Source organism: Balaenoptera musculus, chromosome 11 (genome assembly GCF_009873245.2).
Source record: "Balaenoptera musculus isolate JJ_BM4_2016_0621 chromosome 11, mBalMus1.pri.v3, whole genome shotgun sequence".
NCBI lineage: Eukaryota > Metazoa > Chordata > Mammalia > Artiodactyla > Balaenopteridae > Balaenoptera > Balaenoptera musculus.
The window spans coordinates 83,039,019-83,066,794 of record NC_045795.1 but is presented as its reverse complement, the minus strand read 5'-3'; the positions used below and the strand labels follow the sequence as shown (position 1 = coordinate 83,066,794).

General features: G+C 41.3%; 1 protein-coding gene and 1 long non-coding RNA gene across 3 annotated transcripts; one reads left to right on the top strand and one right to left on the bottom strand.

The window, feature by feature from the left end:
- Window positions 1-1,800: 1,800 nt before the first annotated feature.
- Window positions 1,801-19,878, top strand: LOC118903342. Of its 2 annotated transcripts, none has more exons than XR_005021781.1 (2): window positions 1,801-1,841; window positions 19,788-19,878. It is a non-coding gene; the product is annotated as an uncharacterized LOC118903342 (long non-coding RNA). The 2 variants fall into 2 exon arrangements; XR_005021782.1 differs by lacking the exon at window positions 1,801-1,841 and adding an exon at window positions 8,840-8,894.
- Window positions 9,326-9,836, bottom strand: LOC118903341 (cytochrome c-like). Its single transcript, XM_036868318.1, has one exon. It carries the CDS (start codon window positions 9,772-9,774, stop codon window positions 9,457-9,459), a length of 318 nt encoding a protein of 105 aa, XP_036724213.1. The 5' UTR covers window positions 9,775-9,836; the 3' UTR covers window positions 9,326-9,456.
- Window positions 19,879-27,776: the final 7,898 nt, after the last annotated feature.

Here is a 27,776-nt window from a genome sequence, read left to right as displayed (position 1 = left end):
TCCTTGGCTGCACTGAGAAATTTTATTTGCTACCATAAATAATAAACTTGCTTTCTGCAAAAGTAACCTCTTTGGGGAATACAGGTCAGAAATATTCCCATCATCTTGGAGTCTTTAATGTGTTTTGCAGCTGAGTGTCTTGGGGTATATTTCACCAAACCTCTGAACTAGATTTTTTGATTCTGTCCCGTGGAGAACGGTGCTGTACCGCTATTAATCTGGAACATTCGCCGCATCACAGCAATTTGGTGAAATTATAATTGAAACATGGTACTTGACCCTGAGGGGACCATGGAGAAAGGGATTTGCTTTGGTGGCTCCTCATGCATCATTTAAAACCTGCTGCCGCTGAATCAAAGTCTGCTTCTTAACTCTGTAAACCTTTCATTGACAGCCATTTCAGCTGGGCTGCAGAATACTGTGCTTCTTGCCACCTCTGTCATTTTTCTCTATTTGTCTGTCTTCATTTTTCCATAAATTGGATTACCCTGACTAATAATAGGATTGTGAAAGAGAAGCTTGCTATGGGATTCTGGTGACTATCAAACAGAATATAATTAAACCATAGTTATGCAGCCTAATTGAGGAAAAGACATTTGGAATTAAGGGAAATCGGTGAAATTCAGTTGTTAATTTCATGTACACAAGGTAATAAACTGGGCTAATATGGGATTACTGACTGTTGGAATCCTTCTGAGATCTACCAAAAAAGGAGAGATAAAAGGGATGTATCATTTTACCTATTTCTGAGTAAATAGGTTCAGTTCAATCTTTGGGAGAGTGCTGAAGAACATCCCTTTTCAAATCTTGTTTACATTCTCAAGTCTTTTTAATTAAAAATTGTCCGTTGAAACGAATCCAGTTAACCCTCCCTGCTATTTCCCTAGTGGAGACTGCTAGCTGTGCCCCCGTATTTATTTTTCCTTTTTTCTAGTAGAAATAGGACTGGACATAAGACCACCCAGAATAATAACCACATTTCTCAGCCTTCTGTTGCAGTTGGCTGTTACCTCCAGCCAATGAGCTGTGATGTGTGTGATTAATTTCTGGGTTGTACCCTTGCAGGCACTGGGTATCCACATTATCTCTGTCTCTCCCTGTTGGCTGGAGGGTGTATGTGCTGGTGGGAGGCAGAGCAGCTGGTGGAGATGAGAAGATGGAAGCTGCCTGAGAAGGATGCAGGTGAAACTTGGTCCTGATAATTGTAGAGCCACCTTAACCTGTCCAGGACCACCTCTGCAAACTCTTCTATGAGAAAGAAATGAACTTTTTTCTGGGTTAAGGGACTTGCTTTTAGGACATCTTTGTTAGATCATCCTAATCTGATTCCTCACTCTGGAATTTTGAACCCAAACTGTATAGGTCTGTATTGATGGCAAAATTGGGTGCTTTCAGCAGCAAATAGCAGATTCCTGGATTCACACAGGCTTAAACAGTGAAGCAGAATTTTAACTCTCAGAACAGCAAGTGCAGAGACGGGGCAAGCTTTCAGGTTGCTTGATTTAGCGGCTCAATCATATCATTCAGGGCTCAACTTCCTTCTCCCGGTCCTCTGCCATTCTTTTATTTTTTTTTAAATTTAATTTTATTGGAGTATAGTTGATTTATAATGATGTGTTAGTTTCAGGTGTACAGCAAAGTGATTCAGTTATACATATACATATATTTTTAAAATTCTTTTTTCATATAGGTTATCACAGAATATTGAGTAGAGTTCCCTTGCTATGTAGTAGGTCCTTGTTGGTAATATAGTAGTGTGTGTACGTTCATTCCAAGCTCCTGATTTATCACCCCCCCAACCCCCCCCCCCCCCCCGCACGTTTCCCCTTTGGTAACCATAAGTTTGTTTTCGATATCTCTTAAGTCTGTTTCTGTATTGTAAGTAAGTGCATTTATATGTTTTTTAAAAATTAGATCCCACATGAGTGATATCATATGATATTTGTCTTAATCTGCCTGATTTACTTCACTTAATACGATAATCTCTAGGTCCATCCATGTTGCTGCAAATGGCATTATTTCATTCTTTTTTATGGCTGAGTAATATTCCACTGTATATATGTACCACATCTTCTGTATCCATTCCTCTGTCGACGGACATTTAGGTTGCTTCCATGTCCTGGCTATTGTAAATAGTGCTGCAGTGAACATTCCAGTGCATGTATCCTTTTGGATTATGGTTTTCTCCAGATATATGCCCAGGAGTGGGATTGCTGGATCAAATGGTAGCTCTATTTTTAGTTTTTTAAGGAACCTCCATGCTGTTCTCCTTAGTGGCTGCACCAATTTACATTCCCACCAACTGTGCAGGAGGGTTCCCTTTTCTCTACATCCTCTCCAGCGTTTATTGCCATACTTAATATTAGCTTCATCTTCAAGCCAGTGGCAAATGTTAATGTTCCAGTTCTGAGCATCACATCCAGGCTGGACAACATTCACAGGAGAAAGAGAGACCATTTTATTTGTGGCTGCTTCTTAGGAGAGCAGAAATGTTCCCAGAAGCAAAAAATTTCCCAGCAGTGTCCCATTCATATTTTAACAGCTGATATTGAGGCACATTCCTGACCCCATTCCTGTTAGTTAGAATGGAACTAACCCTGGACCAAACAGGTCCACCGCAGGGGCTTGAGTGACATCTGCATCTCTGGCTGAGTAGGGGAAGATTTGAAAGAAAAGGAACAATCTTGGATGGACTCATTGAGGACAGGGATGATGGGTAGAACACCGACAGTGTCTACTACAAAAGGAAACACTATAAAAGGATCTGAAAAAAATATGAATGAAAAGGTATATGTTGGGGATTTGCTTCAAAATACCATGGGAGAGGAGAAATGGGTAGAGCACAGACAAAGCAAGGCTACCCATGAATTAATCATTGTTGGAGTTCATGGGGGTTCATTATACTTTTCTCTAAGCTTTTGCATCTGTTTGAAATTATCTGTGATTTAAAAACAAAAACCAAAACCTTAAAACAAATAAATAATCCAGGCAAAACAGGGGAAGAAAAAGTAGCAGGAGAAATTTGATCTGTTTTCATGTTATCAGTAATGGTAGCTAACATGGAACATTTGCTCTTTGCTAGGAGCAATATCTATCAGTTGAGGATGGTTTAGGCCAACAGGAGAATTTATTTACTGGTCTGACTGGCATTTTCAGAGGTAGCTTCAGGCCCAGTTAAGCGCATCTTTTGGTTGTGCTTTCTTCCTCATTGGGGCTCTCTCTGGGCAGTTGCCTAACAGCTCCTGGCTGGCTCCCATTTCTTCAACACCCAAGAGGAAAGGGAACTCTCCTTTTAATTTTTAAAATTTCTATTTATTTTTTTATTGAAGTATAGTTGATATACAATGGTGTGTTAATTTCTGCTGTACAGCAAAGTGACTCAGTTATACATATATATACATTCTTTTTTTAATATTCTTTTCCATTATGGTTCATCCCAGGATATTGAATATAGTTCCCTGTGCTATACAGTAGGACCTTGCTGTTTATCCATTCTATATATAATAGTTTGCATCTGCTAACCCCAACCTCCCAATCTATCCCTCCCTCAACCCCCTCCCCCTTGGCAACCACAAGTCTGTTCTCTATGTCTGTGAGTCTGCTTCTGTTTCATAGATAGGTTCATTTGTGTCATATTTTAGATTCTACATATAAGTGATATCATATGGTATTTCTCTTTCTTACTTCACTTAATATGAAAATCTCTAGTTGCATCCATGTTGATGCAAATGGCATTATTTCATTCTTTTTTATGGCTGAGTAGTATTCCACTGTATATATATATACCACATCTTCTTTATCCATTCATCTGTTGATGGACGTTAGGTTGTTTCCATGTCTTGGCTATTGTGAAGGGAACTCTCCGTTTTATTAGTTGCAGCAGGAAGTCCCACACTGAGATCCCATTGATCCAGCATGGATTCCGTACCCGGATCTAAACCAGTGATGGCCAGGAGAATGTGATGCTCAGAGGGACCAGTCCCGTTCTACCCCTGGAGCTGGGAGTAGTCTCCCTCCCTCTCAAACACCAGGGACTTAGAGAGGCTGATTCTTCTAAAGAGGATCCAGGGAGTGTGCCAAAGGAAGACGATGTGGATGTTGGACAGGGAGAAGTGACAGATGACCATTGTGCTTATCTGATCTCATTTAGGCCTCATAAAAACTCTGGGCACATACTGTTGTTACCCCATTTTACAGGTGGAAAAACCGAGACTTAAGAGCTTAAGTGACTTGCCCATGAGCATGTAGGTGATGATGGTACAACTAGGATTCAAACACAGGAAGCTATTGGTGCCCTGGGCCTACCCTGGAGGTTGTCTGCGGACAGTTCTACACACACTGACAAGGCTCTTTGTGTTGTTCACCTGAGCACATTCATTCTCTAGCCACAGGAGTGGGGTCCTTCTAATTGTGGGACAGGCCACACATGCAGGAGGGTGAGTGAACATCTCCAGGGGTGACCCTCAACCAGCGAGGGGTGGGAACTGTGGAATAAAACTGTTGGTTCCCTGCCCCTCCTGAGGGCATGCTGACATGATCTCTTAGAGGGTTCCCAGGGAAATTGAGCCCTGCTTCTTCAGGGCCGTAACCTACTCACAAAGGTACTGTGGACTGGCTTCCTTCCTTTCCCTGCCTTGCTTCCTCGCTTCCCTACCTGTGCTTCCTAAGAGCATTTCCCCCAAAACTACTTGTCCCCAAATCCTTGCCTCAGGGCCTGCTTTTGAGGAAACCCAACCTAGAGACGTCAGCCATCAGCAAAATACTGTAATGATTAATTGGGACAATATCATTAAAACCCTCAGAGCAGTGCCTGTCTCTTAGAAAGTGCAAAATGAATGGAACATTCGTTTTGACTGTTTTCCCTCAAGGTCGCCCATGCAACCATGTAATTTATCACCCAGTTTGGACATTTTTGAGAATGAAAGGGGGCGCTATGTTAATTGCTCAGGGAATACAGGTGAAAACTAGGACTGTCTGTAGGAAACCAGGATGTATTGTCACCCAACAGTCATGACTTTAGTAGAAAGGGAATTCTCCATACAAAGGAAATTCTACCCCAACACTATAAACGCCCGTAACTGTTTCATAATTTCATATTTTTATGTATTATCCTTTCTTAAGTGGAGGCTCACCTTATCGTAGCCCTTTAGGGCCTAGACAGGATAATATTAAACTTCTCATTTGTAAGTTAGCAGTGAAATTGTCACTTACAAAGAACTGACAAGGCATATCACACACAGAAGTGCTTTAGGTCTAAACGTAGTGAAAAGGGCTGTTCAAACTTCTCCTGGTAGAATAGAGAATGAATTTTGAGAGAGTAAAAACTTCAGATGTAGAAAGCTAATACCCAAGTGGTATGCATTTGAAAGACTATTAAGATCACTGTCTAAATAGTGTTGACTGAGAGGAGCCACTTCTCACAGTGAAAATAAATAGAGAATCAAAGCTCCAGTGAAGGCTGGAAGAAGGCTTATAGCGTCTAATCTGGTAGATCCCAAGTGCAGCCGCCTCTCTAGATCATCTGGAGGAGCTTTTGTAAATAAGCAGAAAATTGGTGCTTATCCAGGGAGGCCACACCTGGCCTAGAGCAGGGGTCAGCAAACCATGGACCCCAGGGAAGCTGGCCAAATCCAGCCACTTCATTTGTGTACATTTCATCCTGGGCTGCTTTGATGACATAGTGGGAGACTTGAGCATGGCAGTTGCAACAGACATCATACAAGCTACAAAGTCTAAACTATTTCCTATCTGGCCCTTTATAGAAAAAATCTGCTGACTGCTGGCCTAGAGGAATCAGTATTTTAAAAAGCTTTCCCGCAGATTCTGGTGCACAGCCAGGTTTGGGAAGTACTGATGACAATTTGTGCCTTGCATTTATAAAAACACTAAGCTGAGAGGCCCAGAGAGGTGAAGTGACTTGCCCAAGGTTGCAAAGCCAAGACAAGTCTGAGAAACTTCTCCCTTTTTAACCCCCATCTTCCTTCTGCCACACCCTCCCTCCCCAGTGATGATCCTAGCTTCTGTTAGAAACCAGCCTCTTCACTGGACCACTGTGGGGCTCAGCTGGCAGCAATCAGCTCCCTGGCCAACAACATTTGATAATGAATAATACAGTGACTTGGCTTGGCATCTGGCACCCTAACTTTCCTGCATGCCAGAACGCCTTCGCTTTGTCATGGGCACCATCTGGATAGAAAACCATGTGGAATTTCCAGCAAATGGCATTTGATAGACATGTGCCACAGAAATCTCTTAAGTGAAAAGCTTGTCAAGAGTGAGAGGGGTTACACATCCCAAAAAAGAATCATTCATTCATTGGTTCACTGATTCAGCAAACATTGATTGGGTGTTTCACTGTAAGCCAAGCACAATGCCAGGCTCAGGGAGTTTAGTCTCTGTCTTTATGGTTACTATGGTTTGATGAAGGAGGCAAACAAACAATACGTAATAGATAACTAGTAAAAAATAGATAAGTAGATAGGCAATTGCAATTGCCACTTGCGACACAGACAAGACACAATACGACAGAAACACAAGAGGCAACAATTACAAAATGCCTGTTATGCTCCAGGCACTTTTTTTACATGCTTTGTATGTACTGACATTTAATGTTCACAGTAGTCCTGTGATGGTAGCTACTATAATAGCCCCCATTTTACAGATGGGGAAACAGGTGGGTTAATTGGCTTGCCCAAGGTCACATGGCTAAGAAATGGTGAGGCCGGGCTGTAAATATACACAGTCTAGTTTAAGAGTTATAAACCATCGTGTTTTATGCCCCTCAAAATGGACGCAGACCTAAGAAAGAGCCGTTTAAGCTGATCTGTTGTCTTTTGAGATGCCTGGAGCACACATAATGAATATATAATGAATGTATGAATGAATTAATTAATGAAGGTATACATAGTATAGCTATGTACGTATATCTTTTTTTTTTAATTTTATTTATTTATTTATTTATTTATTTATGGCTGTGTTGGGTCTTCGTTTCTGTGCGAGGGCTTTCTCTAGTTGCGGCAAGTGGGGGCCACTCTTCATCGCGGTGCACGGACCTCTCGCTATCGCGACCTCTCTTGTTGCGGAGCACAGGCTCCAGACGCACAGGCTCAGCAATTGTGGCTCACAGGCCTAGTCACTCCGCGGCATGTGGGATCTTCCCAGACCAGAGCTCGAACCCGTGTCCCCTGCATTGGCAGATTCTCAACCACTGCGCCACCAGCGAAGCCCCAGTGTACGTCTATCTTTAAGAATTCTATCTGGCGTAAAATGAACTGTTGTGAGTCCTGCATTACCCGTCCTCATTTTTTTTCCTTTCTGAGTGTTTGAGCTATTACCAGCTATTTCAGCCAAAACATTGCTGCACTCTCATGTGAAAGGTGAAATGCGATAATTAGACAGAGCTCATTAAATCAGTTAGATGATCCTGAAGTAGGAACCAGAGAACCGTGATTTACTAAAATGTTTCAAGTATTAGTATGCAGCGAGAATAAGAAGGCAAACTCTTACAAGACTGCTATAAGGAAAAAGCCCATCGATCATAAACACAGAAGCACCAAAGACATATTTATTGCCTTTTGTTAGCATAGAAAGCACCGTGCAAAAGTGCACGTGTTCAGAAAGAATTCAGCTGATTCACGTTCTCAGGGAGTGTGTGTGCCCTGGAGGTTTGTAAGGATCAGATTCTTCTGAGGCTGCTTGGGGGAATCAGCAGGCAGGCGCCCTTCAAACCAGTTTAAAGTGACATCTTTGTGAACCTGACGCTGTGGGTCTTTGAAACAAGTTAGAGTGCCTTTTGCCACCTGGTAGGAGAGCCACGCTCTCTGCTCTCCCCAGTCAAACAAGAAGAGAATCCACCAGGTGCAGTGTCTGACTGCAAGGGTGCTTTTCCAGGCCATGTTTAAATCTTAACAGCCAACTTTGATCCTCTTGGGAATTAATACCCTGAAAGTGTCCAAGCATTTGTTCAGCTCTTGGGATATTTAACCCATGTGAAATGAAAGGGGAGGATGTTTGGTGACTGTATAAGTTTTGAAGTCCTCAAACCTTTAACATGGTTGGATAGCTCAGACGTCCACGTTCCTCGTTCAGTCCTTGTACGTAGGAAATAGCCCTTGCCTACTCTTTGGCTAACTCCTACTTTAAGGCCCAGTTGAACCTAGTCTGAAATGATTCAGCATGAGTTTTTTGAGAAGGCAACATTTAGTGAAAGTTACAACTTTAGGAGTTCTGGACATGCCACACAAAATATGCTGCTTTGTTGGTATATTGATTATTTTGAGATATAGACACTTAAAAAATATATATATATATATTTTATTGAAGTATAGTTAATTTACAATGTTGTATTAGTTTCAGGTGTGTAGCACGGTGATTCAGTTTTATTTATTTATATATATACATATATATATTTTTTTGTTTTTCAGATTCTTTTCCCTTATGGGTTATTACAAAATATTGAGTGTAGTTCCTTGTGCTTTACCATAGATCCCTGTTGGTTATCTGTTGTTGTTCTTTTTTTAAAATTTTATTTATTTTTATTTTTGGTTGCGTTGGGTCTTCCTTGCTGCACACAGGCTTTCTCTAGTTGCGGCGAGCGGGGGCTACTCTTCGTTGCGGTGCGCAGGCTTCTCATTGCCGTGGCCTCTCTTGTGGAGCACAGGCTCTAGGCACACGGGCTCAGCAGTTGTGGCTCGCAGACTCACAGGCTTAGTTGCTCCGCGGCACGTGGGATCCTCCTGGACCAGGCCTCGAACCCCTGTCCCCTGCGTTGGCAGGCGGATTCTTAACCACTGCGCCACCAGGGAAGCCCTGGTTATCTGTCTTATATATTGCAGTATGTATCCCAAACTCCTAATTTATCCCTCCCTTGCCCTTTTCCCCTTTGGTAACCATAAGTTTATTTTCTTAAATAATTTATTTTATTTTATTATTATTATTTTTTTAGATGGAGAATTTTAATTAAATTGTCACAGTTAAGACCAAAAAAGGTAAAGTGGACATTGTCAGTGTATCTTCAGCCCTTGCCTTAACAGGTGAATGAACACAACTTGAAACACAGGTGAATCTTGCTGGTCTATGAGACAGTGAAGGGAGCTTCTCAATATTTAAATATATTAATATAACCAGTTATAGAAATCTAAATATAAAACCAATCTCCTATAGGGTTTGAGAAGGCATTCACCATATCCCTGAAAAGTTTAACATTCCTTATTCAAGTTTAATCATCTCTTTAGAAGGGGAAAACAGTGATAGTACTTGCTGAACCAGAACTACTATCAGAATTCAAAAAGCTGACCATATTCATTTAGCCACAAGCCAATCTTATTTAAATCAGGACAGAAATATTACATCAGCCATTCATGATCTGAATTCTAGTGTATGAGATCAGTTTAAATATGGTACACATAAAAAGTCATGAGACATTTGTTTCATAATAAATAAGGCAGTGGCCAACTATTACTCATTAGTAGCTTTTTTGAGGTAAGCTATCAAGTCTGCCCTTTCTCCCTTCCTCTTAATGCCAGCGAAGATCATTTTTGTTTCAGGGATGTACTTCTTGGGATTCTCCAAATACTCCATCAGTGTCTCCTCTCCCCAGGTGATGCCTTTGTTCTTGTTGGCATCTGTGTAAGAGAATCTGACAGCCCGACCTGTCTTTCGCCCAAACAGGCCATGGAGATTTGACCCAGTCTTGTGCTTGCCTCCCTTTTCCACAGTATGGCACTGGGCACACTTCTGAACAAAAATCTTCTTGCCCTTCTCAACATCACCCATTTTTAAATCGTTCTTTCTCTGTGTACGACTAAGACGTTCCCGGTCGCAAGCCGAACGTCCCGCTCTCTAATCTATTTATTTTATTTTTGACTGCGTTGGGTCTTCGTAGCTGTGCGCGGGCTTTCCCTAGTTGTGGCGAGCGGGGGCTACTCTTCATTGCGGTGCGCGGGCTTCTCATTGCGGTGGCTTCTCTTGTTGTGGAGCACGGGCTCTAGGTGCACGGGCTTCAGTAGTTGTGGCTCGCGGGCTCTAGAGCGCAGGCTCAGTAGTTGTGGAGCACGGGCTTAGTTGCCCCGTGGCATGTGGGATCTTCCCGGACCAGGGCTCAAATCTGTGTTCCCTGCATTGGCAGGCGGATTATTAACCCCTGCGCCACCAGGGAAGCCCGCATAAGTTTATTTTCTATGTCTCTGGGTCTATTTCTGATTTGTAAATAAGTTCATTTGTATCTTTTTTTTTTTTTTTTTTTTAGATTCCACATACAGCTGATATCATATGATATTGTTTTTCTCTGCCTGGCTTATTTCACTTAATATGGTAGTCTCTGAACTGCCCTTATCTGCCTAGAAACAGATCCTTCAGAAGGAGCTCAATTGTCATAAATCCCCTCCCCGGGAAACTCCAGGGAAGATTGATTCATCACAGGAGAGGAAACTAGAAGTCCACACCACACCCAGTCAAAAACCTTGTCACAAACTATCAAACCTCTCATCTGTTCTTTTACAGCGCCATTCATCTTTTTTAAAAATCATTTACTCTCCCCTAAGAGGCCTACATGCCCCCTTCCCTTTCCCTGTAAAGATGGTATTTAATCCTGAATTCTCAAGCCATCTCTTTGAGTACTTATTTTTCCCTGGGTATCTCCCATATATACATGAGCCAAATGTTAATAACCTTCTGCTTGTTTTTCTCTTATTAATCTTTTATTACAGGTGTCTCAGCTAAAAACTCAGAAGAGTAGAGGGGAAAACATTTTTTCTCCTAGACATTAACTTTCCTATATTTTCCTATACTTCCATAATGCAATTTACATAGTGCTTGTTTAATGTTCGTAAGTATAGACTGTATTTACTAGTTCACCATTATGTTACTGAGTCCAGGCTCGTACTGCTTGCCACACAGCAGGCCAAAAAATTGAGAGACGATTATTCGGAAAGCCAGCAGATGGAGAAGATAGTGAATAGTTTCCCAAAGAACTGTCTTACCCAAGTTAGAATTCAGGCTTCTTTTATACTAAAAGGGGAGGGCGTGTGGTTGGTTGGTGCAAACTTCTTGGTTTCGGAACCCTTTGTTCTTGCAGCTGCCCAGAGGTCAGGTCATGATGTTTCAGTATACCTGCAACAAATCTTATTCTCTGTTCTGCAACATTTTATCTCTATCAGAATGGAAAAGTGTCATACCTTTAAAGGTCAGAGCCTTGAGAATGGGCTACCCTGTATATTTCAAGCAACATTATTAACTTGTAGCAAAAGCACTAGAATACAAAGGTTAAAGTGAAAGAAACAGATGTAATATGGAGTCAGAGTTGTTCTTCCCTATTACAATTACATACCCAGCACATGTGTGGCCCATTGTAGAAGTCTAATAAGTAGCTGTACAGTGGAGGAATATGTCCTGGAAACTAATGAGTTCTATTTCACACCATCTATGGGAGCTTTCTGAAGCTCTATGGTGTAATTCTTATTACTGGTTTAATATTTCCTCGTGAACTCTCTTAGTTTGAGTTCCTCCAAAACAGAACCTAAAGCGGGATCTTGGGTGCAGGAGGATAATTTGGGAGATTTCCAGGAAGCAGGAGGGAGGAGTGGGGGCAGCTGTGAGAGCAGGGAAGGAGAAAAAGCCAAGAAAGACATCTCCGTGGGCAACTGGTGCTCATTTCTGCAAGGACCCTGACTGAGGCCCAGAGGCCGGGGCATTTGTCCACAGCTCCCTCGTTGTGGAGGGTTGCCACAGGGTTCTTACCTTGCCTACCTCTACAGAAGCAGAGAAGGACAGTGGAAGCGTTAATGGGAGCTGTCAAATTTGCCAAAAACTCACCTTGGCTGAGACTGAAATCATGAAAATGTCCGGCTACTTGACCAGAAAATGTTTTCTTTTTCATTTCTTATTGTTGAAGTATAGTTTACAATAATTTACAACTTAACAAGGATTTACACCACATCTTCTTTATCCATCCATCGCTGGACATTTTGTTTGCTTCCATGTCTTGGTCCTTGTAAATAGTGCTGCAGTGAACGTCGGGGTGCATGTATCTTTTCGAATTATGCTTTTTGCTCCACGTATAGGTCCACGAATGGGATTGCCGGATAATGTTTTCGTTTTTTAAGGAACTTCCATAGCGTACTCCACTGTGGCTGTTACCAACTTACATTCCCAGAAACAGCTTAGGAGGGTTGCCTTTTCTCCGTGCCCTCTCCTGCATATTTTGTATGTAGATTTTGAAGATAGCCATTTAGACTGGTGTGAGGTGATTCCTTGTTCTAGTTCTGATTTGCGACTTTCTAATAATTAGCCATGTGGAGCATCTTTTCATGTGCTTAAAAAAAAAATCAAAAACAAAAACAAAACAGTGTGCATTAAATTTACCTCTTGAAATTGGTTTCTTAAAAGTCCGCCCTGATTTGAATTCTTTTTCGATCAGTTACCCCAGGATATTTCTTGAGGGCAGGTGTCCTTTAGAGCAGGGGTCCCCAACCCTCGGGCCTCGACTTGTTAGGAACCAGGCCTCACAGCAGGAGGTGAACACCGGGAGAGCTAGCGAAGCTTCATCTGCGACTCCCCATCGCTCCCCATCACTCCCATTGCCACCTGAACCTTTGCTCGCATTACCGACTAAACGATCCCCCCCAGCTCTCCTGTTACCGCTGGAACCATCCACCCCATCGCTTGCATTACTTCCTGGACCATCCCCGCCCCTGTCCATAAAAAAATTGTCTTCCATGAAACCAGTCCCTGGTGCCGAAAAGGCTGGGGACCCCTGCCTTAGAGCCCCACAGGCCTTGTTATAAAGTGTCCCTTAGGGGGATAATTTAGCACTGGTTTTAAAGTTGTTGTTATGGGAAATGTCCACAAGGTGGCAGCATTTTTTCATGCCCCACTCGGGTTACCGCGGCAACCAGAGCCTTAAAGAAAGTCCTGTTACTGGGTTGTGAATTCGAGTGGACTGTGGCAGAAGAAACACCCCAGAGCTCGTGTGTCCTTACTTCTTCCTCCTTACCCTTCACCCCCCCCCCACGCCCCACGACAATTCCCAAGCCCTGCCAAAACCGCTATGCTGAGCTTGCTGTCGTACGGAGGTGGGGAGACTCCGAGGAAGGAGGCTGCCCATGGGAACCCCACCACCAGGAGACTTGGAGACCAGGGGACTTTTCAAAGCTCATGCAGCGTGAGGGTCCACCGACCTTCGGGTGCACTAGGCTTGGTTGAGCTGGAGGAGGGCCCGCCTGCATCTGGAGGTTGTGGTCCGCCTGTCAGGTCCAAGAGAGGCTTATTTGCTGGCACCTGCTCCCGATTCCCTCACCTCCACCACGTCTAGACTTGGGACCCAAGGCTGCTCTGGCTCCAGGGATGTGACACCAGCCTAGGTCACCGAGCCCTGAAGGGAATATCGTTGGCATTTCTTCTCTTTCCTTTTCTTTTGAAATTTAATTTTTATTTTATATTGGGATATAGTTGATTTACAGTGTTGTGTTTGTTTTGGGTGTACTGCAACCTGATTCAGTTATACAGATACGTATATCTATCGTTTTTAGGATTCTTTTCCCATATAAGGTATTACAGAGTGTTGAGTAGATTTCCCTGTGCTCGACAGTAGGTCCTTTGATGATCACGTACATATATATTACTGTGGATATATTAATCCCACCCTCCTAATTTATCCCTCCCCACTCCCATCTTTCCCCTTTGGTAGCCACAAGTTCGTTTTCTAAGTCTTTGAGTCTTTTTCTGTCTTGCTAGGGAGTTCATGTGTGTCATCTTTTTAGATTCCTCATTTAAGTGCTATCATATTTTTTTTTTTGTCTGTCTGACCTACTTCACTTCGTATGATAAACTCTAGTTCCATCCATTTTTCTGCAAATGGCCGTCTTTTCTAAACTGATATTCTAATCTAGATAGAAATGGTAAGCTGTCCTCTGGAACTGTATTTAAAAAAAATTTTTTTTAACGTAAAGAGAAAACATCAGTGCAAATTGGGTGCCGACTTTAATATTTTTTGGAAACAAAAAATTGGCCCTGGGTATTAACCCCTCTGCCTTTGCCATGTTTTCATTTTACTGGAGTGCAGTACTGATCCTTGTGCAGTGAAGAAGCAAACGCCCCTGTGACCCACCCTGAGTTCCCTCCCTTACTGGCCAAATCCTGGTAGAAAGATTCCTGTTTTTTACGTAGATTCATATTTTCTTTTCTCTGTCTTTCTGTTCAAGATCACTTATTTCTCTTTTTCTTATTATGTAAGCAATGCATTTTTATTCTGGAAATTTTAGAAAATACAAGGAAGATCAAAGAAAGAAATAGTAGCCATTTATATTTTCCTTACTTAGATACAGCCAAGCTCACCTTTTTGTATATTTTCTTTTGGCACGTGATCCAGGTATTATGAAAATGACAGCGTTCTGTTCATAGCATATTTAAACCTCTCACTTATTTTGGACATTTTTCTATATTGATAAATATGGATAAACAGTTTCTGCCCTCCGTACCTCCCACCTCCCTCCGTCCTTCTTCGGTTTCTTTCTGCGTTCCTTTCTTTTGTAAAAATAATTCCATCTTTTGTCTGGTTGGAAAAGTGGTCATGTAAAAAAAATACACACACACAGATATACATGTACATGTATACACATGTGTGTGTTTATTAGACCACTCAGAAAGAACTTCTACCATCTAGAGTGGGAGTCAGCTAACTTTTTTCTAAAGGAACAGATAGTCTGTGTTGTAACAACTGTGCATTATGGTGCAAAAGCCATCCTAGAGAAAGTGTAAAAGAATGAGCATGACTGTGTTCCAATAAATCTTTATTTACAAAAAACAGCAGACAATCCTGAAACTGTAGTTTGCTTGGCCCAGTCTAGGACAAAGCGCTAATAATTTAACTTCCAGAAACACATACCTATTTTTTTTCCACAAAAATGGAATCATACTACATAAGCTGTCTTGGATGTATTTAAATATTTATTGGTGTCTATTATGTGCCAGCTCATATATAGTGGTGCATACAATGTTGAACAAGACTGACAGGCTGTCTGCTCCCGTGGTGTGTACTGCCAGGGACACACAATGAAAATCATAAGTGCTCTGAAAGTCATGAGGGGATGTGATGGACAAAAGTCAGCAATCTAGTGTATCATAACTTTTGCAACCAATCCCCTATTCAGGGGCATTTAATTTCCTTAATTGTTTCTATTTTAGACTTCCCTGTCGTAAACATTTTAGGATTAAGTCTTTATGAAAAACCATCATTTTTTACTTGGGCTCAAATTCCTTAAAGTGGAATCCCTGAATCAAAAGGTATACAAATTTTTTTGGTCTTTTGCTAAGCATTACCAAAGTACTTTCTAGAAAACTCATACCAACTTGCACTTTCACCTGACCTTTTTTTTTTTTTCCCCCTTGCTTCCTTTGTGCAACCAGATTGAGTTTCATGAATTGAGAAAGTAAAATGAAAGTGGCATAAATCTAAGCCATGAAACAGAAATAAAGAGATAGGGAATCATTCGTGGGAGAGGAGCCCAGTTTCAGATGTTTTGTCTTCAGGGGTTTCCTGTGATCTGCTCCCTATGTAATAGTTAGAAATAAATCTCAGAAGTTCTGTAGAGCTAGCTGACACCAGTTATTAACTGCCTTCACCATGTGCCAGAAGCTCTGGTAAGCCCTTCACGTGCATGATCTGAATTAAGCCTCAGAATGGCCTGATGATGGTGGAGCCAGACCACGACCGGGTCTCTTTGAACTAGAGTAGAAATGTCAAGCCGGCAGCCCCACGGTCTGCTTTCTTTGGCTCACACAGTGTGGCCCAGCACAGTATTTAAACATTTATCGACATAGTTCCAAACATTTTAAAAGTGGAAAATGTCACAGAAAATCTATATTTAAAACTTTGGAAAAATTGCAAGACCTGGGGTCATACTGCACACTGGGGTCATACTGCCGCTTGCTGACAGTGGGTGGGTCGTGGGGGGCTTCTTCTACACAAGGGACGTGTTTTCTGATAATGATATTATTGAGCTAAGATTAGCGGCCACTAAGAAATTCCTCCTTCAAACCGATAGTGACTCTGTGCTTGGGACACAGCAGGGAGCTTGGGGAGAATGCATGCCCCCAAGCCACTTCCTTACTTATTTACTTGCCTGAGTTTGCTGCCTGGATGTTAACTCTGGGGTGAGACAGGACTGAGGAGAAGGTGGGCAGATGTGGGTCCAGCCATCACTGTGACCCAGCCTAGGCTCTAGAGGAGGGGACGCTTCAGAGGCTTACTTAACTGAGGGTGTCCCAAGCTGTTGGGGGGACAGCCTGTAAAATGACTCTTGGTTTCTGGGTGTCTGCCCTCCTCCTCTTACATCCATCTTTCTCATTCCTGTTTTATTCACCACCTAAATTCTTTTTTAGTACATGTCACCACACGCTTCCTGGCCACGTGGGTCTCCCTACTCCATCTCGCCTTAGGAAGTGGACTTGGCCATTTTCAGACTGTTGTCTCCTTCTTTTCTTAGTACATCTCTGCCAAATGCTTGCCCCACAGCCTGACCATGTGCCCATCTGTTGCCCACTTGGAGCGTGTGCCCCCGTCAGTTTTCTGCTAGGAGTGGCTCTGGCATTTGTTCACCTCCTAACTCTCTGTGGCTGGAGGGCAAATGGGGGCTCTGTCAGGCCTAGTGGCTTTGGAAGCCAGAGCCTGGCTATCTCAAGTCTTCACTTTGTGTTTTGTTTATTTAGAGCCACAGAGTGCAACGAAGAAGTCACTTTTACGTATATGCGCTTCCCATACACCAGCCACTGTGCCAAGTGAGGGGTACCAGGAAGGAAAGGGCAGTGTGGGAGTCAGAGGTGCCAGCAAAGGGTATGAACCAGATCCAAGTGTGGCATCTGCACCAGCAGGGAGTAGATTCAGAAACTCCTCATGGCAGAATGCACCAGGTCAAGGAGACTTCTAGAAGGTGCTGCAACCAAAGCCTTCATGCCCGGAGAGAGCTCTTAAAAACACCCAAAGTCAGGGCTTTTAATGTCCATCCTATTCAAGCCCCACTTCCTCCTTAAGCCCACCTGAGTGCCTCTGTCTTCAACAAACTCTCCTGTCTCCAAACTTCTGTCCAGTACAGAAGCCATTAGCCACCCATGGCTGCTGGTCATCTGCAGTGTGGCCAGGCTAAATTGAGATGTAATGTAAATATAAAATACACACAGGGTTCGAAGGCTTAGGACACACACAAAAATAGCATGTAAAATATCACATTAATAAACTCATATTGCTTACACGTCGAAATGACATTATTTGGCTATATTGGATTAAATATTTTATTCTGTCTTTTTACTTTTATTAATATGGCTATTAGAAATTTGAACATTACATACGGACATCTCATTTGTGGCTCAAGGGAGAGTCCCGCTGTAGAGCTCTCCCTACTCAGCCACGTCAAATATGGTTCTTTATAACTTTGCCATATATTTGTTACACATACATATATATGTGTGTGTGTGCGTGCGTGCATGTAAGTACAGTATATATTCTCAGTCTCTCTAACTAGGTAGAAGACAGGACTAACGTCTCGTCTCGTTCCTCTGTGTTTCCTCACTCTCTGCCCTGCCAAAGTGCCCCTTTTGCTATCAAAGATCCAATGTGTGTTTGATAACAATTCTTTCATTCATTTGACAAATATTTGTTGAACTCAGACTCTGTGCCAGGTTCCCCTGGGAACTTAATAAAGTTTAACTCAATACCTGGCATAGGTAAAAAGAATGTAGAAATTATCAGCTTTATTTTGCAAGATAAGGAAATTGGGGTAAAAAGTTTAAGTGATTTGCTCAAGGTTACCCACTAGGTAAGTGGCAGGAAACAGGATTCCAGAACTCTTTTTTTATGTGGCTCCAAATCATGTTCAGCATGCTGGTCCTGTTGAGAATCCTTCACCCCAGCCCACGTGCACCCTAAATCCTGTCTTCTTGTTTGTATATGTGCACTTATTACAACGCTTACTAATCGTCCATCTTTCCCGATAGACTCTGAATGGAAGGACAGAAACTATTTCTCTGCTGACCCCTGTTGCGTCCCTGGGGCCTCGCACATGCCTGGCACCTCGTAAGCACTTAATAAATGTCTGTTGAAGATATTTAGTGATAAACGAGTGTGCCTTCTCCCTCCCACCATTATAAAATTCATGTTGAATTCCATTTTCCTGGAGAGGATACAAATTGGAATAAAGCTCTATAGCTGCTTTCTCAACAACTGAAATATTGTAAACATTCATTTTGTATTTTATTTATTTAGAGCTCCATAATGCAAAAAAGAAATCCATTTAGAGTCTGGGGAAGAAGTCTCTCTTTCCCTGCCGGTCTGTCTTTCTGCTTTTATGTTATCTCACCTACATGACAAAACCAACCACCTGTCTTTTGTCAAAATACACTATGCATCCTCATAACAGCTGTGTGCTAGCTGCTGCCAGGGCCTTGGTGCAAACCTGGGACTGATGGGTTTTTAAAATTATCTTGGCATAACTTATTTGCCATAGAAGTATCTGAATGGATTGTAACATGCCAGGACCACCTAATGGTTATAAGACAGGAAACCATCCTGCCCACCAGAGAAGAAAGGTAGCCAGGCATGGAGAGAAGAACACTGAGCTACAAAGCATTAGGAGTGGTTACTGGTATCAGCCTTGTCATTACTATCTCTGTAACCTTGAATGAGCCATGCTTCCTCATTGTCATGAACCTAGTTCTCTTATCTATAAAATTGAGGACATTGAAATAGATCAGAAAGGACAGCAACATGGCATACGTACCACCCTGCTGTTGCTGTCTTCCATTGCAGACATTGCTAATCAATCACAATTTACTCTCCATTGATCCAGGGTACAGCTTCATAAACCTTATCACAGCACTGCTTACACTGTCACTCCTCAGTCACTGACCATTGCCAGGCAAACAGTCCTTTTTCTCTTTTTGTGCAGGGTAGGGAGAAGAGAAGAAATCACAGTAGGACACTTTTTATTCTTAAAAGCCTTCCCTGCATTAGCTGGAAGTCACCAGCGTGGTCATGATGATATCGCAAACCATCCTCTGAGATGACCCTGGTGTGGAAAGGTCATTGAGCCCTTCTGGTTCCTGGCAACACTGAGGTGGCAGAGCTCTGAATGGGCTGAGACTTCGAGGGAATTGGCCAGGGACCATATTCTTTCTGAAGCTCCACTAGGGGGTCATCATCAGGACTTGGTAGGGAAGGCGGCTGCAGCCTTGTTTCTGGGACATTACCCAAAACTCTGAGATATTTGCTGGATTGTGGGAACTTCTTCTCAGTGGTTAGAACCCCAGTATCTGGCTCTCCAGACAGCTGTTTACATTTGGATTTCTTTGGGCTAGTTTCGTGTAGTGGAAAAGGCAACTGGGGAATGACTTTTCCTGGCAGATGTACTATTAGGTGAAATAAAGCCACAGACTTTATTGACTCCTTTTAAAGAATAAGAACATATGCATAGATCAGTGTCCAAAAGGATAAAATCATGATGGCTAATGTGGTTTTTTCTGCCTTTCTTTTTTTAAAAATTTTATATTGGAGTATAGTTGATTTACAGTGTTGTGTTAGTTTCAGCTGTACAGCAGAGTGATTCAGTTATACATATACATGTATCTATTCTTTTTCAGATTCTTTTCCTGTATAGGTTATTACGAGTATTGAGTAGAGTTCCCTGTGCTATACAGGAGATCCTGTTGTTGATCTATTTTATATATAGTAGTGTGTATATGTTCATCCCAGCCTCCTTATTTATTCTTCCCTCCCCACCTTTCCCCTTTGGTAAGCCTAGGTTCGTTTTCTAAGTCTGTGCGTCTCTTTCTGTTTTGTAAATGAGTTCATTTGTATCATTTTTTTAGATTCCACGTATAAGTGATATCATATGATATTTGTCTTTCTCTGTCTGACTTACTTACTATGATCATCTCTAGGTCCATCCATGTTGCTGCAAATGCCATTATTTCATTCTTTCTTATGGCTGAGTAATATTCCATTGTATATATGTGCCACATCTTTACATGATGGCTAATGTTTATTGAGTGTCTGCTAACTGCCAGGCAGTGTGTGCAATGCTTTTCAAATTCCATCCCACCTCATTCTCACAACAGCACTAAGAGATGAGTGTCCCTGTCAGCCCCATTTTACTGACAAGGGCACTGCAGCTGAGGAGGGTGTAGTAACTTCTCCATGGTCACAAGCTTGTTAAACATATAAGCAAGGATATGAAGCCAAGTGTGTGACTCCAAAAGCGGCCCTCTTAGCTTCTGCATCATACTGCCCCACCCAGAGTTTGAAAGTGATTGTCTCAGAGTCTTGAGATTAGAGGCAATTCAGCGATTTTTTTTTCTTTGTGCTTTTCTGAGTTTTCAAAAATTTCTACATTGAACCTATATAACTATTGAAAACAGAGAGAAAAGTCTTAAAAAGAAAAAAAAATCACAAGACAGTGAATCTGGAGTCAGAGTTAGAAGATCTGAATTTAATACCCAGCTGTTTTTAACAGATTGTCTAACCTTAGGCTGGTAATTTCCCTTGTCTCAGCCTTGGTTTCCTTTTCTATACAATGTGATCATTGGACTGAAAGATCTGTAAGATTCCTTCTGGGCTGGAAATTATATACATTTATTTGGTCGGGGGTTAGGAGGTAGTATCTAGTAGATGCATTCATCAGCTTTTTTTTTTTTTGCACCTGGGAGGTGATGATTATTTAAGAGTGAGAAACTCTTTTGGGACCATATGGTATAAAAAATTCAGAGCGGTTTCTGTGTGAGTGCTCTAGAAGCACAATAAGCTCAGTTTTATTACAACTATGAGTTTCTCAAAACAAATGCGTTAGAACATGACCTTGGTTGTCATCATGGGACTCTTCATACAGAGCTTGGCCTTTTCTATATAGTCCATGTCTGTCATCAGTGTCTGTCTGGTTGTCTAGTTTAAATTTAGTGGTTTTGCGGTGTTGAGGTTGTGATGGGATTGTTAGAGTTAAATACATGATGTTTTATTAATTTAGTCGTATTTATAGATCTTGAGAGGCCTGTGGTGATAAAAATCTGAGTTATACATTGCATTAAGCAGAGTTATATAAAGCCTGTTGAATATTAATTTTGTAATGATTCACCTTACAGTTTTATGAGACTAGATATAAAAAGATACAGTGAATAATTGAGCCCATGATCTATAAAATGAAGTCTAGGGAAGAAAGAGTAATTGGAAGTGAAAAGAGCAAAGCTTTTCCCTTTGCTGAGATCAAGTTAATTCAATCTCGGCCCCTTCCTGCAAATTCAGGTCCCCTAGGTTCTTAGAGCATTAGATGAATGTATAGTAAAAAATACAAAGTAAATAAAATGTGGATATTTTCTACCATATTACTGCTTTCATTATTTTTAGTTTAGCCTCTAAATATATTTGATTTTTATAATCTGAATATTTTATAAGTCTTTTTATAAATCTTTTTCCAGGTTATATTTTTCAGAAATTGTTTCTAAAATAAAGCAAGTTTTTGCACATAAGAGATAAAATTACTTATATCTCTTACCTCTCAAATTTCCCTTTGCAGAAGTTATATAGACGGGCAATAAGCATGTTAAAAGATGCTCAACATTATTAGCCTCAAGGAAACCCACATTCAAACCACAGTGAAGTACCACCTCATACCTATCAAAATGGATAAAATTAAAAGACTGACAATACCAAGTGTTGGTGAGGACCTGGAGCAAGTGGAACTCTCATACACTGCTGGGAGGAATGTAAAATTGTAAAACCATGTTGGACCACAGTTTTCAGTTTTTATAAGATTAAAAATACCCTTATCATAGGACCTGGCCATTCCACTCCAAAGTATTCACAGAAAAAAAAGTTGTGATACACACACACACACACACACACACAATGGAATGCTACTTGGCCATCAAAAGAATGAAATTTTGCCATTTGCAACAACATAGATGGACTTGGAGGGTATTATGCTAAGTGAAATAAGTCAGACAGAGAAATACAAGTACTGTATGATATCATTTATATGTGGAATCTAAAAAATACAACAAACTAGTTGAATATAACAAAAAAGAAACAGACGCACAAATAAACAGAACAAACCAGGGCATACCAGTGGGGAGAGGGGAGGGGGGAGGGGGGAGGGGCAGGATAGGGGTAGGGGTTTTAGAGGTACAAACTATTGTGTATAAAATAAGCTGCAAGGATATATTGTACACACAGGGAATATAGTAAATATTTTGTAATAACTATAAATGAAATATAACCTTTAAAAATTGTGAATCACTATGATGTACACCTGAAACTTATATAATGCTGTACATCAACTATACCTCAATTAAAAAAAAAAAAACCCGACAAATATCTATCAGTAGATGAATGGATAAACAAATTGGGGTATAGCCATACAAGAGAATACTGTAAAATGAAACAAAACAATAAAAAAGAACAAACTACTAATATGTGTAAAAACATGAATGTATCTCAGAAATATGCTGAGTGAAAGGAGCCAGATGCAAAAAAAATTCAGACTGTCTAATTTAATTCGTATGAGATTCTAGAAAAAGCACGTCAATATACAGTGACAGGAATCAAATTAGTGCCTTCCTGGGGCAGAGGTAGGTGGTAAAGGAGAGAATGGAGTATGGAGGGACATGAAGGAACTTTTCAGGGGATGAAACGTGCTATATCTTAATTGTGGTAGTAGGTACAGGAGTATATGTATTTGTCAAAATCCAATGAACTGAACACTTAAAATGGGAGTATTTTATTATATGTAAATTATACCTCAAAAAAGTTGATTTTGAAAATGCCTTTTGCAGTATCTCTCTTGTTGGTTCATTAACCTCTCTAGACGACCTAAGATCTTGATTCTAAATCAAGTTTCCGTATTTACTCATTGTGGGATCGTGACTCGCATACTCCATATATAAAATAGGTATAATTACTACATTTGGCCAAGCTTTTGGAATTGCCCTGAGGAACAGAAGAGATGATGAATGTGTAAAAGTGATTTTTGAATCATGATACTCTGCAGAAAATTGGCTGTCACTCCCACTTTGTAGTTCACTCTGCAAATCAGAGTGAAATTACCTTGAAATGGTGCCCCATCTAAAAGTTCAGAGAGTTGATCCTCTTACCTGGGCCCCAAATGAACTCTCCCCATACTGAACGCCAGGCCAGAGCACAGAGAATCCTAGCAAATTTTCTTAGCACTTTAAAAATATCCGCCTGCCTCAGTCCGTGTGACATACCGATCAACCCACTCAGACTCTGAGCCCTTCAATTCCAGCGGTGACAACCTACGCAATTGTTCCCCCAAGTCAAGACACACTGTATGAGTCATCTTAGCTTGTCAGCTAGGTTTAAGTTTCATTTGACGTCTTCGAAGAATCTTCTGTTTCCAGAGCAATGAACTCTATGTCGGAGGCTAACCTAGTTGTGGGTAACACCGAAGATATTTACATATGTAGAGAGATGTCCCTTCTGCAAATTAACAACTTGTCTTCTGGGCAAGGAATTGACTTTTAACTCTGAATGGACAAGGAACATTGAAAAGTTGGGCCCTGATTTAATCTGAAGCAACACACGCATTCATTTGACAAAAAGTCACTGAGTATCTACTATGTGCTTTGTTCTAGTCCCTGGGGCTTTAGCACTGAATAGGACAAGCAAGATCTTCCTCCTCAAGGAGCTTACATTCTCTTTTGGGGGGAGGAAACCAGCAATCAAACAATGTGACTTCAGGATCCTACAGGATATAAATAGGGGGAGAGAAAACACAAATATAGGTTGATAGTATTTAGGATATAGTGGTCAGGGAAGGTCATGTGTGTTGGGTTGGAACGATGAGATGGAGCCAGCTGTGGGACAAGCTGGAGAAACAGTGATCTAAGTAAGCAGTGGGGACGGCAAGTTAGAACGGGCTTGGAAAAGGAAGGAAGGAAAAGGAGGCCAATGCGAGAAGTACTGAGGGTGAAGGGAAGATTGTCATGACATAAGGTTTGAGAGGTGAAGAGGGGATGGAGTTTATGTTTTATTCTGTGAAAATCAGGAGACCCTGAAGAGTTTTAAGCGGGGGAGGGAAATGATCTAATATATAAATATGGCCACCATGAGAAGAAGGAATTGACTCGGGCCCGGGTCAAGGGGGGCAGTTAGCATGAAGGCTGTGGAAGTAGTCTACGGGAGACATGATGGTGGCTTGGACTAGGAATGGCATTGGAAGTAAGGAGAGAAGAACAAGTAGAGGGAACGTGTTTTAGAGGTAGTGCTGCTGGGATTTGATGAATGGGAAGTGGGGTGATGAAGAAAAAGAATGCATAGTTTTATGGCTGGAGCAACCAAGAGGTGATGGGAGTCTTTCTTAGGAGACCACCTGGAGTGACTGCTTACGGTGTCTGCATCCTTTGTCTGCCATTAGAGCAGTGACCGAATTACTCTGAAGACTGAAACAGCAGTAAGTATTTATAAATATCCTGTGATGGGAACTCTCTGGTCGTAAAGACTATATCATCTCCCTTCTCTGATTCGCTAGACATGCTAATAAGTGGGTGCTGGAAATGTTAACTTCTAATCACAACCTTCTTTCGCTAAAGCCATTTTCAGCAGACACCAGTTCAGGGCAAGATCCAAACCTCTCTGGCCTCTGTTGTTTACTGCTGGTATGTCACTATTCACCACATGCTCACTGCAGGGAGAGGGCGCTGATGAATTTACATTTGCTCTGGGAGACTTTCGAGAAGGTTGCCTATTTTTGTTAATTATGGCTTGTGAATTACTTTGTCAGAAATCTTGAAACCCAGAAGTCTAAAAAAATTATGAGGTATTATTAAATATTTAAGTATCGCTAATTTCTCTATGTGGTATGTGATTTTGGCTGAGATTGGATCTTTGGGCTGTTTAGTTCCATGTTTATCATCTTGTAGAGAGTCACAGATCCAGTTTTGCCTTTTAAAGCAAGTTTTAAATTTGTTTCAAACACTCTGTTGGATAAGCAAGTGTGGAGACCTTGTTGTTTGTTCTCTATTCATGGGCAGTAAAGTAGTGAGCTTAGCACTGGAATACAAGCATCTTAGCTTGTGAAAATAATGTCTGAGTAACAGTGAGAAATGTTATCTTTTAAAATGTTTTGAATTATTTTCTTTTCCATTATAAAAATAATATATGCTCATCCTAAAAATTTTGGAAGGTACAAAATAAAACTCAGCCATAGCCCAATCATGAAGAACTCCATGAGATGTTGAAGTTTCTCATAAACTGGAAGGGCTGGAAGGAACTTGTTCATTGATCTGCACCAACTTCTCATTTTGCCTATGAAGAAACTGAGGCCCAGGGCAGCAATGAGTCTAGAACCCAGGTTTCCTCACTACCAGTTTTGAGCTGCTTCCCTGATTGTTTATATGGCTTCATAAGTACTTCACATTCTTGGGGGTCTCACTGGAGGCACAAGGATCTGCTACCCCCTTTTTAAAAAAAAAAAAAAAATATTTATTTATTTATTTATTTTTGGTTGCATTGGGTCTTCATTTCTGCGCGCGGGCTTTCTCCAGTTGCCGCCTGCGGGGGCTACTCTTCCTTGCGGTGCGCAGGCTTCTCACTGCAGTGGCTTCTCTTGTTGCAGAGCATGGGCTCTAGGCGCGCGGGCTTCAGTAGTTGTGGCATGCAGCCTCAGTAGTTGTGGATCGCCGGCTTTGGAGTTCAGGCTCAGTAGTTGTGGTGCACGGGCTTAGCTGCTCCGCACATGTGGGATCTTCCCGGGCCAGGGCTCGAACCCGTGTGTCCTTCATTGGCAGGCAGATTCTTAACCACTGCGCCACCAGGGAAGCCCCCCCCCCCCCACTTCTTGAGTAAAGCGCCTGTGACGCATCTTGTCACTGAGCATACATGTGGCTCCATCTGCCCCCTGGTGTTTGGGAGGCTGAATGGTCTTTTCTTCTTTTTGCTTCTTCCCCGTGGTTCTTAAGTAAGGATGGCATTAAATTGCCTTGATCTAGGTGAGTAGTTCTTAAAGAATGGTTTTTGGACTACCGCATCAGAATTATCTAGGGTACTTGCTGAAAATGAAGACTCCTGTGCCTCAACCCAGGTTTGTGGAATCACAACCTCTAGGGGTGGGACTGGGAATCTGACTTCTTAAACTCAGATCCACTGAAAAATAATACTTTGTCAAGAGGAATAAAACTTTTTATATTTTATCATTCAAATTGTCTTCTCTGTGTTGGATAAATAGAGAGATGGATAGATATATAGATAGATGGATAGATGTATAGCTGTTTGTACATGGATAAAAAGTTTCTGTTTCCATGCAGAGAAACTGTTAATGGTTATCTCTTAGGTGTAAAAATGGGATGAATGGGAGAGTGGGGCTTTTTCTGTTCTAAGACACTTAGAAACCTGGATACACAGACCATAGATATGTTTAGAATTCCTAAACACATTATAAGTATTTGTGCAGTTAAGCTGTTTCTTTGAGAGACTAGAAATATCTATGTAATATTATTTAGTTTGCTAGCGTGTGTATGGCCAGTGGGAGAAAGGGAATACTCCTTAGTTGATATAAGAGGACACAGAAGGAACAACCAGGGGGCTCAGGGGAGATCAGGGTTAGTTTGTTTATTCACTTACTCATTTATTCAGAAAATATTCATTGGAAAACACCTAGTGTGTACCAGAAACTGTTTGAGGTGCTGAGGACACAGGAGAGAACAAGTCAGCAGGGTCCCTGATCATGTAGCACTTCTAGTCTACTATGGGGAAACACCAATAAAGAGTTAAACAAGATAACTTCAAATGGTGACAAATGCTGTGAAGAAATAAAGGAGCTGTGCCATTATGAGTGATCAGAGGGCCATTCTCTTGTGGACAGGGATGGTTCCTCAGAGATGACATCTCAACTGAGACCCTAATGGTAAGAAGAAACCAGCCAGGGGCATACCTGGGGAATAAGGTTCCAGAAGAGGGAAGCCGCATGGACAAAGGTCCCAAGGTGGATTAGCTTGTTGAGTTTGGGGTACATTAAGAAAACTTGTGTGGCTAAAGCTTAATGAATAACAGAAGACACAAGATAAAGTTTAAGTGGAAAACAGCGCCAAGCCACATACTATAATCATGCCAGAGTAAGGAATTTGAATTTCATTCTAAGTGTAATAGAAAGTCCTAGCAGAGCTACACTGAGAGAGGGATGAGTTGATATCTTTGGATTTGGGTTTTTTTAAAAATCACCACAGCACTCAAAATTATGTAGAAACTTATAGTAAATTGTAAATAGATGTTCAAATACTTGGAAATCATAAAAGAACTAAAGAAATGGCAAGATATACCATATACATGGAAGGGGAAGATCAATATCATAAAATATCAATGGTTACAAAAAAGTATTTATAAATTCATTGCAGTTCTAAGCAAAATCCCAACAGCATTGTAAAATTTGAGTGGCAGTGTAAAAATTCACGAATTTAATAAGGGAGTTTTGCAAAAGGAGAAAAAAGAGTTAGGACTCCACTAACTCAAAATCTATTATAAAATCTTAGTAATTAAGATACTGTGTTTTTGGTGAAAGGGTACAGAAAAATAGATGAGTGGGGCAGAATAGAGAGCCCAGTGATGAGCTGAACAAAATGGATGTTTCTGTATGATACAGGAGGACTTGGAAGTCCCAGTGGAAAACATGGAGAATCAGGAGTAAATGGTGTTGGAACAATTGGTTTTCCATAAGAAAAACATAATGAAATTTTTTTCTGTGAGTCTGTTACTTTTTTGTGGTATTCACTAGTTGTATTTTTTTTAG